The following is a 16,692-nucleotide window of genomic DNA, read 5'->3' on the forward strand; positions in this document are numbered from 1 at the left end:
GTTGCTGGCAATTGGAAACGGAAAGCTCCCAGTAGACTCAATTTCAGGACGTATACAGCTGCCTCCTGAATTCTGTAATTTAGTGACGTCAAAAAATGATTTGGTTGAAAAGGTATTTACAAATATTCTAACCAATTATAAAAATCATAAATGGCTAAGTGAACGAGCTATTTCGGCAGCCAAGAACAAAGACGTCCACGAAATCAACATTATTATTCTGGCCAAGATTCGAGACCAGGCAGTCATTTACAAGTCAGTCAACATAGTTCTGAAATCAAATGAAGCGGTTAACTATCCATCAGAATTTTTAAATTCCCTTGATGTCCCAGGGTTTCCACCACACATGCTGCAACTAAAAATAGGCGTACCTTATAATACTGTTGCGATATATTAGCCCACCAAACCTTTGCAACGGCACGCAACTTGCCGTAAAAAACAAAACAATGGAAAACGTAATAGAGGCAACAATTTTGAAAGGGCTTTCCGAGGGTGAGGCTGTTCTTATTTTTTGCATGCCCATGATTCCAACGGATCTGCCTTTTCAATTTAAAAGATTGCAATTCCCAATTCGATTAGCATTTGCAATCACCATGAATAAAGTTCAAGGGCAATCATTAGAAAAATGCGGTATAGATCTTAATACGGATTGTTTTTCCCACGGACGATTATATGTAGGATGATCAAGAATTGGTAAACCGGACAATGTATTTATATGCACAGACAATGGAACAGCAAAGAATGTTGTATATCCACAAGTTTTACGTAGCTAAAAATTAGCACATATCCGTTGTATACACATATGAGAATCCATATAAAGAAGCCTACCGCGTGCCGCTAGAAAGGGGCCAGGCGGCGAAGCCACCTGGTTCCAGCTAGCATTTCTATATATATTATTTCTTATATATATATATATTGACTGTATGGATGAGTAGGGTTAAGGCTTCATTCAAGTACTGATCTATATTAATCACTAATGTAGGAAAACAGTCTTCCATATCTCCTTCTGTCTTTTTTTTTGATGAGTTTTTTTTTTACCCTGGTTCAGGTTTTTAACCTGATATTGTTAATTATTGGTGAGATGGCACATATACCGTTTTTTTCTCTTTTTTTTATTGAACTACTAACGTTGAATTGTAAAACAACTAATGTAATTTACGTATTAGAATGTAATAAATGCTGCCTACAATATGTTTGGGAAACAACTAATAATATATATAAAAAAATTTCTGGACATAAGACAACAGTTAATAAAGAAAAAACTAATAACTATCTAGTTCAACATTGTAATAATGGTATGTGTTCCATATCAGATATAGCTATCACAATTTTGGAAAATTTAGAGTTGATCTATATTAATTACTAATGTAGGATAACAGTCTTCCTTTTCTCCTTCTGTCTTTTTTTATGTGTTTGTGCTGTTGCATTGGTGATTTCTTTTTTCATTATATTATTACAGGTTGGATCCAGTGCTGACGGAGAAATTTTTTTAGTTTTCTCCCCGACAGACCTTTACCCTGGTTCAGGTTTTTAACCTGATATTGTTAATTATTGGTGAGATGGCACATACGCAGTTTTTTTTTTTTTTTTTTTTTTTTTTTTTTTTTTTTTTTTTTTTTTTTTTTTTTATTGACCTATTGACATTAATTTGTAAAAACCACTAATGTAATTTACCTATTAGAATTTAATAAATGCTGCCTACAATATCTTTGGGAAACAACTAATAATATATATAAAAGATTTTCTTTACATAAGACAACAGTTAATAAAGAAAAAACTAATAACTATCTAGTTCAACATTGTAATAATAGTATGTGTTCCATATCAGATATAACTATCACAATTTTAGACCATCCTTCTTTTGACCATCCTTCTTTTACTTGTCCTACTAAACGTAAAAAAACGATCGGGAGGACATAGGAAAAATAATAGAAAAAATGAATTAGATTTACATATGTTTTCTACGGATCTATGCCAGCTACTTGAATCTAAGGGTATGACTTCTGTAATAAAATGTCTAACTAAATTATCCAAGAGGAATTTAATCAAACTTTTTTGGATTGTTAAGAATAATACAGCTCTTGAATATAATTTTAGAGTAATATGCGATACAATTTGCATTCTAACTAAAACGAAATTTATTTCAAAAAAGAATAAGTCTGATAAGATTGGTAATGAGGGCAACAAATTATATTTACCTATTAATTTTACTTGTAAGCAGATTGAAGATATTAATCTACCAGAAATTTTAAATCACCTAACTCACTTACAGTTCGTTACCACGAACTGTTTGATAAAGTTACAATAAATAAAAGGCCAGAGGCAGTCGTCTGTCCTTCTTCCCATTCCAAATATTTTGAATTTACTGTGGATTTATTTTTTTCGATTTTCCTTTTTTTTCTTTCTTTACGTTGGGCCAAAAATGAAGAAGCTCACTATAACCAAAAAACCTGAATAATTTCATAATTTTATTTTTTCACTTTCGCTTTTCTTATAACTTTGGTTATCGTTTTATTCCTTGTTTAGGATTTAGATTCAGATCCATATTTTAATGGATTATATGAAAATTAATACAGCTCTTGTTTTGAATTTGCTACACCACGCTGCACTGTCAGAGGCGCTTGTAGTGTGTTAATTTTCATTATATCTATGCTAAATCGCCGAAAATTACCTTTTGATCAATTCTTATTTTCTTTGGATAGAACAATAAAAATAAACTTTGCATCAATAAAACCCATACGATTTGATAAGACTGAAAGACAAAGTTTTAATGCTAAAAATTGAAGGTGTTGTGTGATAAAATGGAATGAAAAAAAATGGTGATTTATGGGAGTACTAATTTTGCTGCTCGATTTGAGTTTTGGCTGACTCATGTGTCTTGCTGTGAACTTCTGCTGCTCTTAGTGTGATTCCGAATATATCTTCATGGTAGCGTCCATCATCCTTAAAGAAAAGAAAAATAATAACCTGAACCATTTAGATTTATCTGTAGACTTAGAAGTAACTCTTTGTTGAAAAAACTTATCTTGACGCAGGTTCTGCTTTATACTGACTCATAAACAACTATTTTAGGGGAGGGTCCAGGGGTATGTTTCTGGCTCTCTAATTTGTTTTTTTTCCTTTTTACTCTTTTTTTTTAAATAAACTTGTCAAAAACTGTTGTTATCTGTTAAAAATAGACCTTACAATAAAAGAAAGATCTCCTGTTAAAACATTTCAATAGCAAAAACTGCACCTGCAAGCTAACTAAAACATTGAAGATATGTGTCATTTTCGGTAGATACTAGGGAACAAATGCTAGTAAATACATTTATACCTATTTATACCTGTTTTTTTTTTTAGTGAGGATTATATTCAACAAATTCGGAGACCTTTCTCACATTCTTAATATTTCAGTACAGATACCAGCATTAGGAAATCTATTACTTATCATGAGCGTTTGCAGGCATCTTTTAGTTTTAGAAAATGGTAACAATTTGATATTTGCTGTTTTTTGTTTACCAGAAAATTTACCAGTTACCTATGTTATTTACCTGTTGCGTCAGGTAGGTGCCAAATACTTTTCTCCAAGGGAGCACCTCTTCCTCATAGATAAATCTTTCTTAGTATTTTTTTTTACAACAGCAATAGGCGTTGTAATCTTCTAAGAAGCATTCTTTTGAACTGAATCATGCGCTCGCAGAGTTGGGATATTCGGGAGGCCTCTCGTGAATTGCAAATTTTGAAGGTTGGTCTTTTAATAAAATTGGAAAAAAGTATTTTGTCGACCTTATCGATACTTGTTCGATTCTGCAAAACATGCGCTATTTTGAAACTTTAATTTCACAGGAGAATTGTCTTGCGAGAGCAACACTTTGGTTTTGTCCCGTTTTTTTTTTTCTATGCCACCGATCTCAGCTTATTCCAGGAAACTGGTAAGTGCCTAACCTGTGCGGCTTTTACAGAAAGTGTGGACCTCAGACCGGACTGATGAATATGACATTACATTTTGGAAAGCTCCGCAGAACTCTTGCCTGGGGCCAAAAAGGATGGTTTTTGCTTGTCCACGAGCCAGAGCCTATGGTGTGCGAAGTGAAGTGGAGTTATATAGCCTATGTCAGAGAGGAGCATCTGAAGTTGTGCAGCCAAGGTTTCGTTTCATCAAACCATGTTTCTGCTTTCGAGTCGAAAGCTCCATTCTAGCAGGCAAGCAGGCAGGCACCACTTTCAAATTGAAGATGGACTAAAATCTATAAGTGTTAAATATATGCGGCAGTTACCCGGCCCCACAGCCAATATATTTTCTTTGAGTGATAAATAGAAAAATTTACAGAAGCAAAAATGTCATTTTCCCACGGGTCCGAAAGTGCTGCCATCTACTGTTTCTACCCATTTCTGTTCGTGATTTCAGCTGAGTTTATCCTTCGGTTTTTCAGACTTGGGATTGTGGTAGAGAAATGGTATCAGCTGTGCCTAATAAACTTTAAAGGTTCTCTCATTGCTAAAGAAATTGGAGCTTATCCTTTGCTCCTTTCTAAGTGGTGACGTTAGAAAGTTGACCTGCGGCAAAAAAAATAATCAACTTTTGAACTAAGACAGATAGAATTTTTTTTTTTTGACGGCAATCGATAGCTCTTGATTAGCTGATCAAAGCATGTGACATCTATTTTCTGGTACAAAAATTCCTTCATGAGGTATACTCGTTTGAAAAAGGGGTTGACAACTTCAGTAGTAAGGTACACAATGAAACGAAATCTAGGCCAATACAAATTGTGAGACATATAGAGGACTTGTACGCAACAGTCGGCTGTTAGGTAATATTCACCTTCTGGCAATTTGGGGTTAGCAACTTTTGCTAGTTGGTGTATCTATTATTTGTTTCCAGTGTATTTGATGGTAAAACCAATTTGGTTCCAGTGGTAAGACATGTAGGGGACTTATAAGTAATAATCGACTATTGGGCTACAATCAAATTCAGCGATGAGGGGTTTGCAACTAAGCTAGTTGGTGTACCCATTTATTTGTTTCCGGTGAACTTGATGTCTATCACGGGAGAGGGACTTGTAAGTAAGAATGGGTTCACTTTGGGTGAGAAACGGCTGTTAGCTCATAATCATCTTCGGCAATAAGGGGTTTGCCACTTTTGCTACTTGGTGTACCTATTATTTGTTTCCGGTGTATTTGATGGTTAAGCCAATTTGGTTCCAGTGGTAAGACATGTAGGGGACTTCTAAGTAATAATCGGATGTTGGGCTACAATCATCTTAAGCGATGAGGGGTTTGCAACTTTTACTAGTTGGTGTACCCATTTATTTGTTTCCGGTGAACTTGATGTCTATCACGGGAGAGGGACTTGTAAGTAAGAATCTGTTCACTTTGGGCTAGAAAGTTGTGCAAATTGGTGCACATTGTATTCGATCTCTTTAAATATGACAGAATTAAGTGTTTACGCAACGGGTACAAACGATAAAGTAAAACAATGAGGTAGTTTCGTAATAATTAATGTCACCTATGGTATTTTAATCCTGAAAAGTTACGGATAGCTTTATAATACCAACTAGATTATATAAGATGTTGTTCCAAGTTTTCATCCGTCACGATTTCTACGATTGAAAAGGATAAAGTTCATCTGACTGCAAAGTCAATTTAGTCCCTTCTTTCGATATTATTTTGTAGTTGTTTTTCAACGCAGAAGAGTTGTTTTTTCAACGCAGAAGAATATCCTTTGGTCATGTCATAACTGATTGCGTTCTTGTTTGAACTTACCGTTTTAAAAACTTCGATTGGCTGACAACTTCATCATTTAACCGATTAAATATAAAAAAACTAGTTTTTTAAACTGAAAGTAAGGAGCGATATTAAAACTTAAAACGGACAGAAATTACTCTGTATATGAAATGGGTTGTCCCCTCCGCAATCCCTCGCTCTTTACGCTAAAGTTTTTAATTGTTTTAAAAAGTAGAATTGTGGCAAAGAATCAAACTTTAGCGTCTGTTTTTTTTATACCAAAGGAATTTTGATACCAATATTTAACTCAAAAGAATTGAATTTTAATGCTGATTTTAAATATATAAATTTCATCAAGTTTAGTCTTACCCATCAAAAGTTACGAGCCTGAGAAAATTTGCCTTATTTTAGAAAATAGGGGGAACACCCCCTAAGAGTCATAGAATCTTAACGAACATTACACCATAAGATTCAACGTATCCGACAACCCTACTGTAGAAGTTTCAGGCTCCTATATACAAAAATGTGGAATTTCGTATTTTTGGCCAGAAGACAGATCACGGGTGCGTGTTTATTTGTTTTTTTTCCAGGGGTGATCGTATCGACCCATTGGTCCTAGAATGTTGCAAGAGGGCTCATTCTAACGAAATTAAAAGTTCTAGGGCCTTTTTTAATTTACAAAAAAACATCGGAGGGCACCTAGGTCCCTCCCATGCTCATTTTTTTCAAAACTCACCGGATCAAAATTTTTAGATAGCCATTATGCTCATCTTAGTCGAAAACCTCATAACCATTTCTTTGGGGACGACTTAATCCCTCACAGTCCTCGGGGGAGGGGCTGCAAGTTACAAACTTTGACCATTGTTTACATATAGTAATTGAGAAGTGTACAGCCGTTTTCGGGGGGACTTTTTCGCGTTGGGTTGGAGGTGGGTTGGGGGAGGAGGTTACGTTGAAGGATCTTTCCATGGAGGAATTTATCATGTGGGAAGAAAATTTCCATTTTTAATAAAGTTTTTCCAACTGGAAGTAAGAAGCAGCATTAAAACTCAAAACCAACAGAAAATATTATGCATATAAGGGGTTCATCTCCTGGACAATACCTAGCTCTTTACGTTAAAGTATTTTTAGTAATCTCAACTATTTATTCTACAGCCTTTGTGATTCAGGGGTCAAGTTTTAGTGTAAAGAGCAACGTATTGACGAGGGGGCAAACCCCCTCATATACGTAATAAAAATATACAAATATAGAAGTTCCTTACGTTAGTTAATTCGTAAGTTACGTTTATTTATTACTAATAAAAACGTTCGTAAAAAAGTGACCAAAACTCTAAAAAACAAAATTTTGATACCAATAGTTACATCAAGAGAATCCCATTTTAACGCTGATTTTCAATATATAAGTTTCATCAAGTTTAGTCATACCCATCAAAAGTTAAAAGCCTGAGAAAATTTGCCTTATTTTAGATAATAGGAGGAAACACCCCCTTAAAGTCATAGAATCTTAACGAAAATCACACCATCGGATTCAGCGTATCAGAGAACCCTACTGTAGAAGGGTCAAAATCCTATCTAAGAAATGTGGAATTTTTTATTTTTTTTCCAGAAGACAGTTCATGGATACATGTTTATTAGTTTGTTTGTTTATTGCTTTTTTTCGCCAGGGATGATCGTATTGACCCACTAGTCCTAGGTAAAATTCTAGTTAATTGACTTCTTGCTATCTTGGAAAGGGTTTAGATTAGGAAAATGAAACTTTCAGGGAGGGGTCTACAGGCTAAAGTATGTCCTGGGAAGGTATTTTAAAGTACCCACCTCCACTCCTTCTCCCTCTAGAGGGCCCTGAAATTTGCCTAAATGATGGGTCTATACCTATTGAAATTTTGACAAAACAACATTTTACCTTAATTTTCAGTTACCAGTTGCTTTTCCTCTGCCTTTAGTTCTGAAAATGCAATTCCTGTTATTTGAGTAGAATTTTGAGCCATATCAACGTTTTTTTTTCAGAATTTAGGAAATGTATTTGCATAACTTTAAAACCTTATAAAATAGAATTGAGCAAAGTTTTGAAGCTGAAAACAATTTTGTTGTACTTCAATTAAGCAGAAGATGTATTGTACAAGGTTTCACTTTCATAGCACACATATTTTTAAAGGTCAGGGTCCTCTAGAGGGAGAAGGAGTGGAGGTAGTTGCTTCAAAATACCTTCCCGGGACATACTTTAGTCTGTAGATTTATTCCTGAAAGTTTCATTTTCCTAACCTAAACCCTTTCTGAGATAGCAAGAAGTCAATTAACTAGAATGTTACCGTAGTCCTAGAACGGCACGAGAGGGCTCATTCTAACGGAGATTAGAATGAGTGCCCTTTTAAGTGACCAAAAAATTGAAGGGCAACTAGGCTCCCTCCCACGCACATTTTTCCTCGATGACAACGGATCAAAATTTTGAGATAACCATTCTGTTCCGCTTAGTCGAAAACCTAATAATCATTTCTTTGGCGACGACTGAATCCTCCACAGTCCCCGGCGGAGGGGCTGCAACTTACAAACTTTCACCATTGTTTACATATAGTAATGGTTATTATGAAGGGTATAGACGTTTTCAAGGGGCCTTTTTCGCGTTGGGATGGGGGTGTGTCGGGGGGAGGGGTTACATGGGAGGATCTTTCCAAGGAGAAATGTATGATGAGGGAAGAGAATTTCCATGAAGGGGGCGCAGGATTCTCTAGCATTATTAAAAAAAAAAAAAAACAATGAGAAGATAAATATTTTTTTTCCATCTGGAAGTAATGAGTAGCATTAATTCTCAAAACGAACATGAAATATTTCGTATATAAGGGGGTTCATTTCCTCCACAACACCTTGCTTTTTTCAACTGTTTAATTTCAACTATTTATTCTACGGCCTTTAAGATTCAGGGATCATTCTTAAAGATTTTGGATAAATTCAAGCTTTAGTCTAAAGAGCGAGGTATTGACGAGGGGTAAAACCCTTCATATATGTAATAAAAATACACAAATATAGAAGTTCGTTACGTAAGTTAACTTGTAAGGTACGCATGTTTATTACTAACAAAAACGTTCGTACAAAAATAAAAAATCTAGTTGCATTTTTAAGTAACCAAAAATTGAAGGGCAAATAGGCCTCCTCCCCCACCCATTTTTCTTATCAAAATCGTCTGATCAAAACTATGAGAAAGCGATTTGGCAAAAAAAAAAGCAAATTTCGTTTTAATTATTCATGTGCGGTGGGCCAAAATCAAAACATGCATTAATTTAAAAATTTTCAGAAATTAAATTAAAAGAACAAGTTTTTTTTAACTGCAAGTAAGGAGCGACATTAAAACTTAACAGAAATTATTCCGTATACGAAAGGGGTTGTCCCCTCCGCAACACCTTGCTCTTTACGCTAAAGTTTTTTTATTGTTTTAAAAAGTAGAGTTGTGACAAAGAGTTAAACTTTAGCGTAAAGAGCGAATCGTTTCGGAGGGGACAACACCTTTCATATACGGAATAATTTCTATTCGTTTTGAGTTTTAATATCGCTCCTTATTTGCAGTTAAAAAAACGTGTTTTTCTAATTTAATTCAGTTCCAAAGATGGAATGTTTCAATATTAAAGAGAATGTTTTTACTTAAAATAGAGGCATACAAAGAAAGCTTCTGAAGAAAAAGAAAATACACACTTAGATTAAATAACTGAAAAAGAGCAAGATTCACTCAAATTTTATGATTATTTTTTTAGTAAAGCTACTGTTCATGATGCGTTCTGTCTTACTTTCATATAGTTTTACTTACTGCCGAGCAAGATCAAACTTCTACCGGCACCACCTACATACTTAAAATCTTAAATATGAAGAAACTAACTTTTGTTACTAACCTTTTAGTAAGGCCACCAATTGCGCAGTTATATTACTATCCTGTTGGTAATTTTAAGTGAGATACAATCTTATAAAGTGTTACCTGCATATGTAAAAAATATTCATCAGCTTCTTCAGGTGTCATATGTCCTATATTTTGAAACACAGTTCTCAAAACCTTGGAAACAGCTTCTGCCATAGTACAGTCTCCACAAACGTAAAAATGACCTCTTTTTCTGACAATCAGGTCAAAAACATGTTGTGCATGATCATTTTCCAGTAAGCGATCTTGAACATAGCTCTACAACAAAGGGTTTGTTCAAGTTCTCAAAACACATTGGTGATCACTAACTATCTGTTATGACTCTTAGCCTAATAAGACAGATAATACAAAAATTAACCCCTTACATACTAATAATAAGGAAAATGGGTTAAAACTGTTTTGCATTTTGCACTTATAGCACTAAGAATTGGTTACAGTTCTTTGTTATCCAATGTCTGTGAACACAAATAATACCAAAAAATCAGTTATCATTAATGATAGGTTTCTAGAACGCACCCAAAGAAAACAAGCAGCAATGAAAGTACTATGGGCACGTTCCTATCGCCTTTTATCTTCACCCTAAAATGAAGGAAAAAAACGTCTTCCGTTATATGAAAAAGGGACTAAATTCTTAGTTTTCTCTGCAGTTAAGCTAATAAGCAGGAATTAAAACTTTATTTTACTTAGTATTTAGAAACGAAAGTAATAGTAGGCAAAAAATTCTCGTTAATCATACTAGGTTCCTTGAACCCAGCAACAGCCCGTTTAACATTTTTTTTAATTTTATGTTTATCATCACAAACTCTGCCTTTGGTGTGTTCATAGATAGGAAAAGGCTCCACCATCTTAGTCTCTTCTGTAGTCAAACGGTTCATGGTAACGAACTGTAGTAAGGAGTGACCCGGCTCAATAGTAACCAAATCTCTAAAAAATGGAATTTCGATACCAATAGTTACATCAAAAGAATTGAATTTTAATGCTGATTTTAAATATATAAGTTTCATCAAGTTTAGTCTTACCAATCAAAAGTTACGAGCCTGAGAAAATTTGCCTTATTTTAGAAAAAAGGGAAAAAAACCCTAAAAGTAATAGAATCTTAACGAAAATAACACCATCAGGTTCAGCATATCAGAGAACCCTACTGTACAAGTTTCAAGCTCCTATCTACAGAAATGTGGAATTTTGTATTTTTTTGCCAGAAGGCAGATCACGGATGCGTGTTCATTTCTTTTTCTAGGGGTGATCGTATCGACCCAGTTGTCCTAGAATCTTGCGAGAGGACAATTCTGACGGAAATGAAAAGTTCTAGTGCCCTTTTTAAGTGACCCAAAAAATTGGAGGGCAACTAGGCCCCCTTCGAAGCTAATTATTTTCCCAAAGTCACTGGATTTCAAAAGATTCAAAATTCTGAGATAGCCATTTTATTCAGCGTAGTCGAAAAACCTTATAACTACGTCTTGAGTTTGACTCTTTCTCTTAACTCTACTTCTTATAACAGTAAAAAACATTAGCGTAAAGAGTGGGGCGTTGTGGAGGGAAAGCCCCTTTAATATACGGAGTAATTTCTGTTCGTTTTAAGTTTTAATGTCGCTCCTTACTTTCATTTGAAAAAAACTTATTTTTTTTATTTAATTTCTGGACATTTTTTAATTAATGTATGCTTTGATGTTGGCTCTCCGCACATAAATTATTAAAACGAAATTTGCATATTAATTTTTTTTGGCTCAATGGCTTTCTCATAGTTTTAATCGGAAGTTTTGAGAAAAAAGAAGCGAGGGAGGAAGCCTAGTTGCCCTCCAATTTTTTGATTACTTAAAAAGGCAACTAGAACTTTTAATTTTTTACGAACATTTTCATTAGTAAAAATATACGTAATTTACGAATTAACTTACGTAACGAACTTCTATATTCGTATGTTTTTATTGCGTATATGAAAGGGTTCACCCCTCGTCGATACCTCGCTCTTTACATTAAAGCTTAAATTCTGTCCCAACTCCTTAAGAATGACCCTTGAATCACAAAGGCCGTAGAATAAATAGTTGAAATTACTAAAAATACTTTAGCGCAAAGAGTCAGGTATTACGAGGAGGTAAACCCCTCATATGCGTAATAATTTCTGCTCGTTTTAAGTTTTAATGCTGCTCCTCACTTTCAGTAGAAAAAAATTTTCATATTAATTTTTTCATTGTTTTTTTAAATAATGCTAAAAAATACTGCGCCCCCTTCATTGAAGGTCTCTTCCCAATTGAGAAGTTTTTCCATGGAAAGATCCTCCCACGTAATCCCCCCACCTCAACTCTCCCTCCCAAACCAAAAAAATCCCCTTGAAAACGTTCGTACGCTTCCCAGTAACCATTATTATATGTAAACACCGGTCGAAGTTTGTAACTTGCAACCCCTCTCAAGGGGACTGCAGGGGAGTAAGTCGTCCCCAAAGATATAGTTATTAGGCTTTTCGACTATGATGAATAAAATGGCTATCTCAAAATTTTGATCCGGTGACTTTGTGGAACACCCCCTAAAAGTCAAACAATCCTAACGAAAATCACACCATCAGATTCAGCGTATCAGAGAACTTATTATAGAAGTTTCAAGCTCGTATATACAAAAATGTGGAATTTTGCATTTTTCGCCAGAAGACAAATCACGGATGTGTTTTTTTGTTTATTTGTTTGTTTTTTTGTTTTGCTTTTTTTTCCCAGGGGTGATCGTATCGACCCAGTGGTCATAGAATGTCGCGAGAGGGCTCATTTTAACGGAAATTAACATTTATAGTGCCCTTTTTAAGTGACCAAAAAATGGAGGGCACTTAGGCTCCCTCCCACGCTCATTTTTTCTCCAAAGTCAACAGATCAAAATTTTGAGATAGCCATTTTGTTCCGCATCGTCAAAAACCATAATGACTATGTCTTTGGGAATGACTTATTCCCCCACATTCCCTGGGGGAGGGGCTGCAAGTAACAAACTTCGACCAGTGTTTACATATAATAATGGTTATTGGGAAGTGTACAGTCGTTTTCAGGGGATTTTTTTGGTTTTGCGGTGGGGTTGAGGGGAGGGGGCTATGTGGGAGGATCTTTCCTTGGAGAAATATGTCATGAGGGAACTGAAATTCAATGAAAAGGGCGCAGGATTTTTTAAAATTACTATAAAAAAACAATGAAAAAATAAACATGGAAAAGTTTTCCCAATTGAAAGTAAAGAGTAGCATTGAAACTTAAAACGAACAGAGATTATTACGCATATGTGGGGTTCTAAAAATACTTCAGCATAAAGAGCGAGGTATTTAGGAGGAGATAAATACCTCTCTCTTTATGCTATAGTATTTTTAGTAATTTCAACTATTTATTCTGCGGCCTTTCTGATTCAGGGGTCATTCTTAAAAAATTGGGACAAAACTTACAATTTAGTGTATAGAACGAGGTATTAACGAGGGTACAAACCCTCTCATATACATAATAAAAATTAAAGAATATAAAAGTTTGTTACGTAAGTTAATTCTTAAGTTACGTATATTTTTTACTAATAAAAAAATTCGTTAAAAATTAAAATTTATAGTTGCCTTTTTATGTAACCGAAAAATTGCATGGCAACTAGGCCTCCTTCCCCATCCCTTATTTCTCAATATCGTCTGATCAAAACTAAGAGAAAGCCATTTAGCCAAAACCGGAATTAATATGTAAATTCATTTTAATAATTTATGTGTGGAGAGCCAAAATCAAACATGAATTAATTCAAAAACGTTCAGAAATTACATAAAAAAAACTAGTTTTTTAACTGAAAGTAAGGAGCGACATTAAAACTTAAAATGAACATAAATTACTCCATATATGAAATAGGTTGTCCCCTCCGCAATCCCTCGCTCTTTACGCTAAAGTTTGACTCTTTGCCACAATTCTGCTTTTTTAAAACAATTAAAAGCTTTAGCGTAAAGAGCGAGGGATTGCGGAGGGGACAACCCATTTCATATACGGAGTAATTTTTGTTCGTTTTAAGTTTTAATGTCGCTCCTTACTTTCAGTTAAAAAAAAATAGTTTTTTTTATGTAATTAAAATTAGAGACAATTGGCTTAAAGTAACTGTATAACTTGGCTTAAAAGTAGACCCTATAACTTAAACAATTAAAACTTAATAGGTTTTTGTTCAGATCCACCGACCCTCCTCCAAGATGGCTTATGCGCCAATAAACACCACAATGGTGTAATAAACGCAAATATAAATAATATTATCAAACCTTAAACAAAAAAACTTAGTCAAACGATGCTTTGAAAGCAACGTCCATATTGAACTTCATTCAGTATGGACTATGCGTATTTCTAGAAACAAATGCACCACCCATTACTGGCTCTAAAATCGAAAAACTCAATATACTGTTTTGGATCATTTTCAATCTATTGGCCATCTCAGAATTTTTACTTGATGGCCTTTTAGCCCCCTTAGAGCCAAAATGATCGTTTTGCACCACAAAATGATAGAAAACGCCACTTTGCTGTGGCAGAGTCTATTCGGCTACTTAAGTCAATAGAACTTTCAATATTATTTTTTAAAGAGTCTTCTACAGATATTCTAAGACTGCTGCTTCAATACAATCATCCACGAGGAAAATGAACAATAAAAGCACAAACAAACAAACAAATAAACACGAATCCGTAATCATCCTCCTAAAAAAGTGTCACATTTTTGCAGTTAGGGACTTGAAATTTTTACAACAGAGTTATCTCATATGCAAAGGTCTATGGTGTAGTTTTCATCAAAACTTGCTCGCCTTTTTAGGATTTTTCTCTTTTTCCGAGCAAATGGAAGAAAATTTTCTCAGAATCTTTGTTTTTGGTCTGTGATTTAAAACTTAATGAATTTATACATTTGGAGTCTATTTTTAAAATGTATGTATTACTGGTAAAACTCTTTGCTTTAGAGTACTGGCTACTATTAGCACGAATCGGTTTTTACTTTATGTTCATTGATGTGAATTTCAAACATCGACAAAAACAAAATTCCTGGTAACCTTTGCCCCTTCTCCTTGGAAAATTCCTTGACGACATTCAAGATACTGCTTTCCCCTCCACTTAATTTCCCGTAAAGAATATGAGTTTAATCTTCTATTTTGCAAAGAAAACACTTTTCTGTGATGAGAAGAGAGCTATTGATTAGAGATTAATTTATAACCCTCAGGTTCTTTCTGTATTTATCTGAAGGCTCATGGAGAGTTAGAAAAATTGGACGTAAAAATATGCCTCTTGAGGCATGAGCCCCCCCCCCACCGCCCCTACCTAAGAAAATGAACTACCGCACCCCATTAACAGCTGATTTCCTTTTTGGAGAAAATTGTAATTTTGACCATAAAGTGGCATAAAACCCCATTTGGCTCTGGCAAAATCTTTTTAGATTCCTAAAATAGGAACCAGAACTTAAATCTAAGTTCGAATGAGCTATCTCCTCATCTTGTAGGATTATTGATTTGGTACGATGTCCCCTGGTAAAAACAAACAAACAAATAAACACACATCCATGATCTTCTTACTCGAAAACAAAATGTGTCCTCCGCATTTATTAGGTGGAAACTTGAAAAATCGACTGTAGGATTTGTTGATGTAATATTATTTTTTCCATTTTTTTAAAAATCAGGAAAAATTTTCCAGTCTAATAGCTTTTGATGGGTAACTTTAAACTTGATTAATTTTACATATTGAAATAAACATAAAATTATGATTCTTTAGATGTATACAATGCTGTCAAAACTTTTTTTTTAACTTTCTATTACTATTAGCCCAGCTGAGTCTTTACGTACACTTAGTTAACATGAAATCTTTGATTGCTTGAGATTGGCGATCCTACTATCTTCTGTATTTCTTACCGAAGGAACACCTTGCAGCAGGTCTTTGGTAAGAATTTATATTACCGAACCTTATTGATACTGAAAGCCAATAATAGAATATGTCGTCCCCTTATTTTTTCAAAAATTAAAGCAAGATATAAGTTTCTGGTCTTTAAGCAAGAAAAAAATGGAGCCAAAAAAAAGTCAAGGAAAGTAAACTGTAAGCTAATTAGCTTGGACCACGGGCAAAATAAGAAACTTTGTGATTTTAACATCAGTTTGTTACGAATTTAAGCTTCTTGCAGCAATAAGCGTGCAGTGTTACCCAGAACAATTAAAACAACTCAAACACACTTAATAGGTTTCAGTTTATTAAAATTTAGATATCCATTAACCGTTTAGATTTATTTGATTCCAATCTGACTATTGCATTTTTCAAAAAATAAAAATAAAAACATTATCGGCTATAAAATAATTTGGAAGATTTGTCAGCGCAGCATACGCTAGTTAAAGAAAAATGCACCCCAATATAAGCACAACTATGGTCACACCCTTTTTTTTATCTTGGACCTAATGTAAAGCCCAGACTCTTTCTCTTCTCAACAGGATAACCAATGTCCTCGACTTAACTCCTCAAAAAATATCAACAAATATCCTTTTCAATTTACCACAATTTTTGCTCCTACCTTTTTTATTTTTGGCTCTCGACTAAGAGCCAATGGTAGCAGGGTCAGAATCTCTTTTCTGCGCATATATTCCTTTTCATCATGATAAAGGTCCATCTCCTTCGTTCGGCATCCAAAGAGAAGTAGTAGTTCTCCTTGAGGTTCCTCTGAAACAGAGAAAAACTATAATTTGTACAAGAATTACACATACAGGTTGGCTCGTTTGTCTGATCAAAATGGATTATATAAATAGGAAAAGAAGTACTCAGGATAGGTTCTTGTTAATTAAATGAAACACACTCAAGAATTAAGTTTAGGTTAGATCTCAGAGTAAAAGACAAGAGACGGGTGATAGAATGCATTGAACTTGTATAATTCGGACTATATATTTGCAAATTAGGGGTAGGGGGGAGTAGAATAGTTTATGTTAGGGGTGCTGTCCAAATACCTTACCCCTTCCCCAAATGTGCATATATATATAACCCAAATTATATTATTATATAAACTAAAGGTTATATGAAGGTTATATTGCATTAGGATTAACCTAACCTCAGATCTTGGGTGTGTTTCGTTTAATTAACAAGTAACTCAGGATATACTATAACAGA

The 16,692-nt window shown here is 34.4% G+C and overlaps 1 protein-coding gene across 1 annotated transcript in view; it reads right to left on the reverse strand.

Moving 5' to 3' along the window:
* Nucleotides 1-2,739: 2,739 nt before the first annotated feature.
* LOC136032155 (nitric oxide synthase-like protein) overlaps nt 2,740-16,692 on the reverse strand; it is a gene marked incomplete in the record, with an annotated part of 293,001 nt that continues 279,048 nt past the window's right edge. The window contains 3 exon segments of the mRNA XM_065712338.1: nt 2,740-2,940; nt 9,665-9,862; nt 16,106-16,251. Of these exon segments, the coding sequence (XP_065568410.1) occupies nt 2,833-2,940; nt 9,665-9,862; nt 16,106-16,251 (452 nt within the window).

This window comes from Artemia franciscana, chromosome 10, assembly GCF_032884065.1.
Source record: "Artemia franciscana chromosome 10, ASM3288406v1, whole genome shotgun sequence".
NCBI lineage: Eukaryota > Metazoa > Arthropoda > Branchiopoda > Anostraca > Artemiidae > Artemia > Artemia franciscana.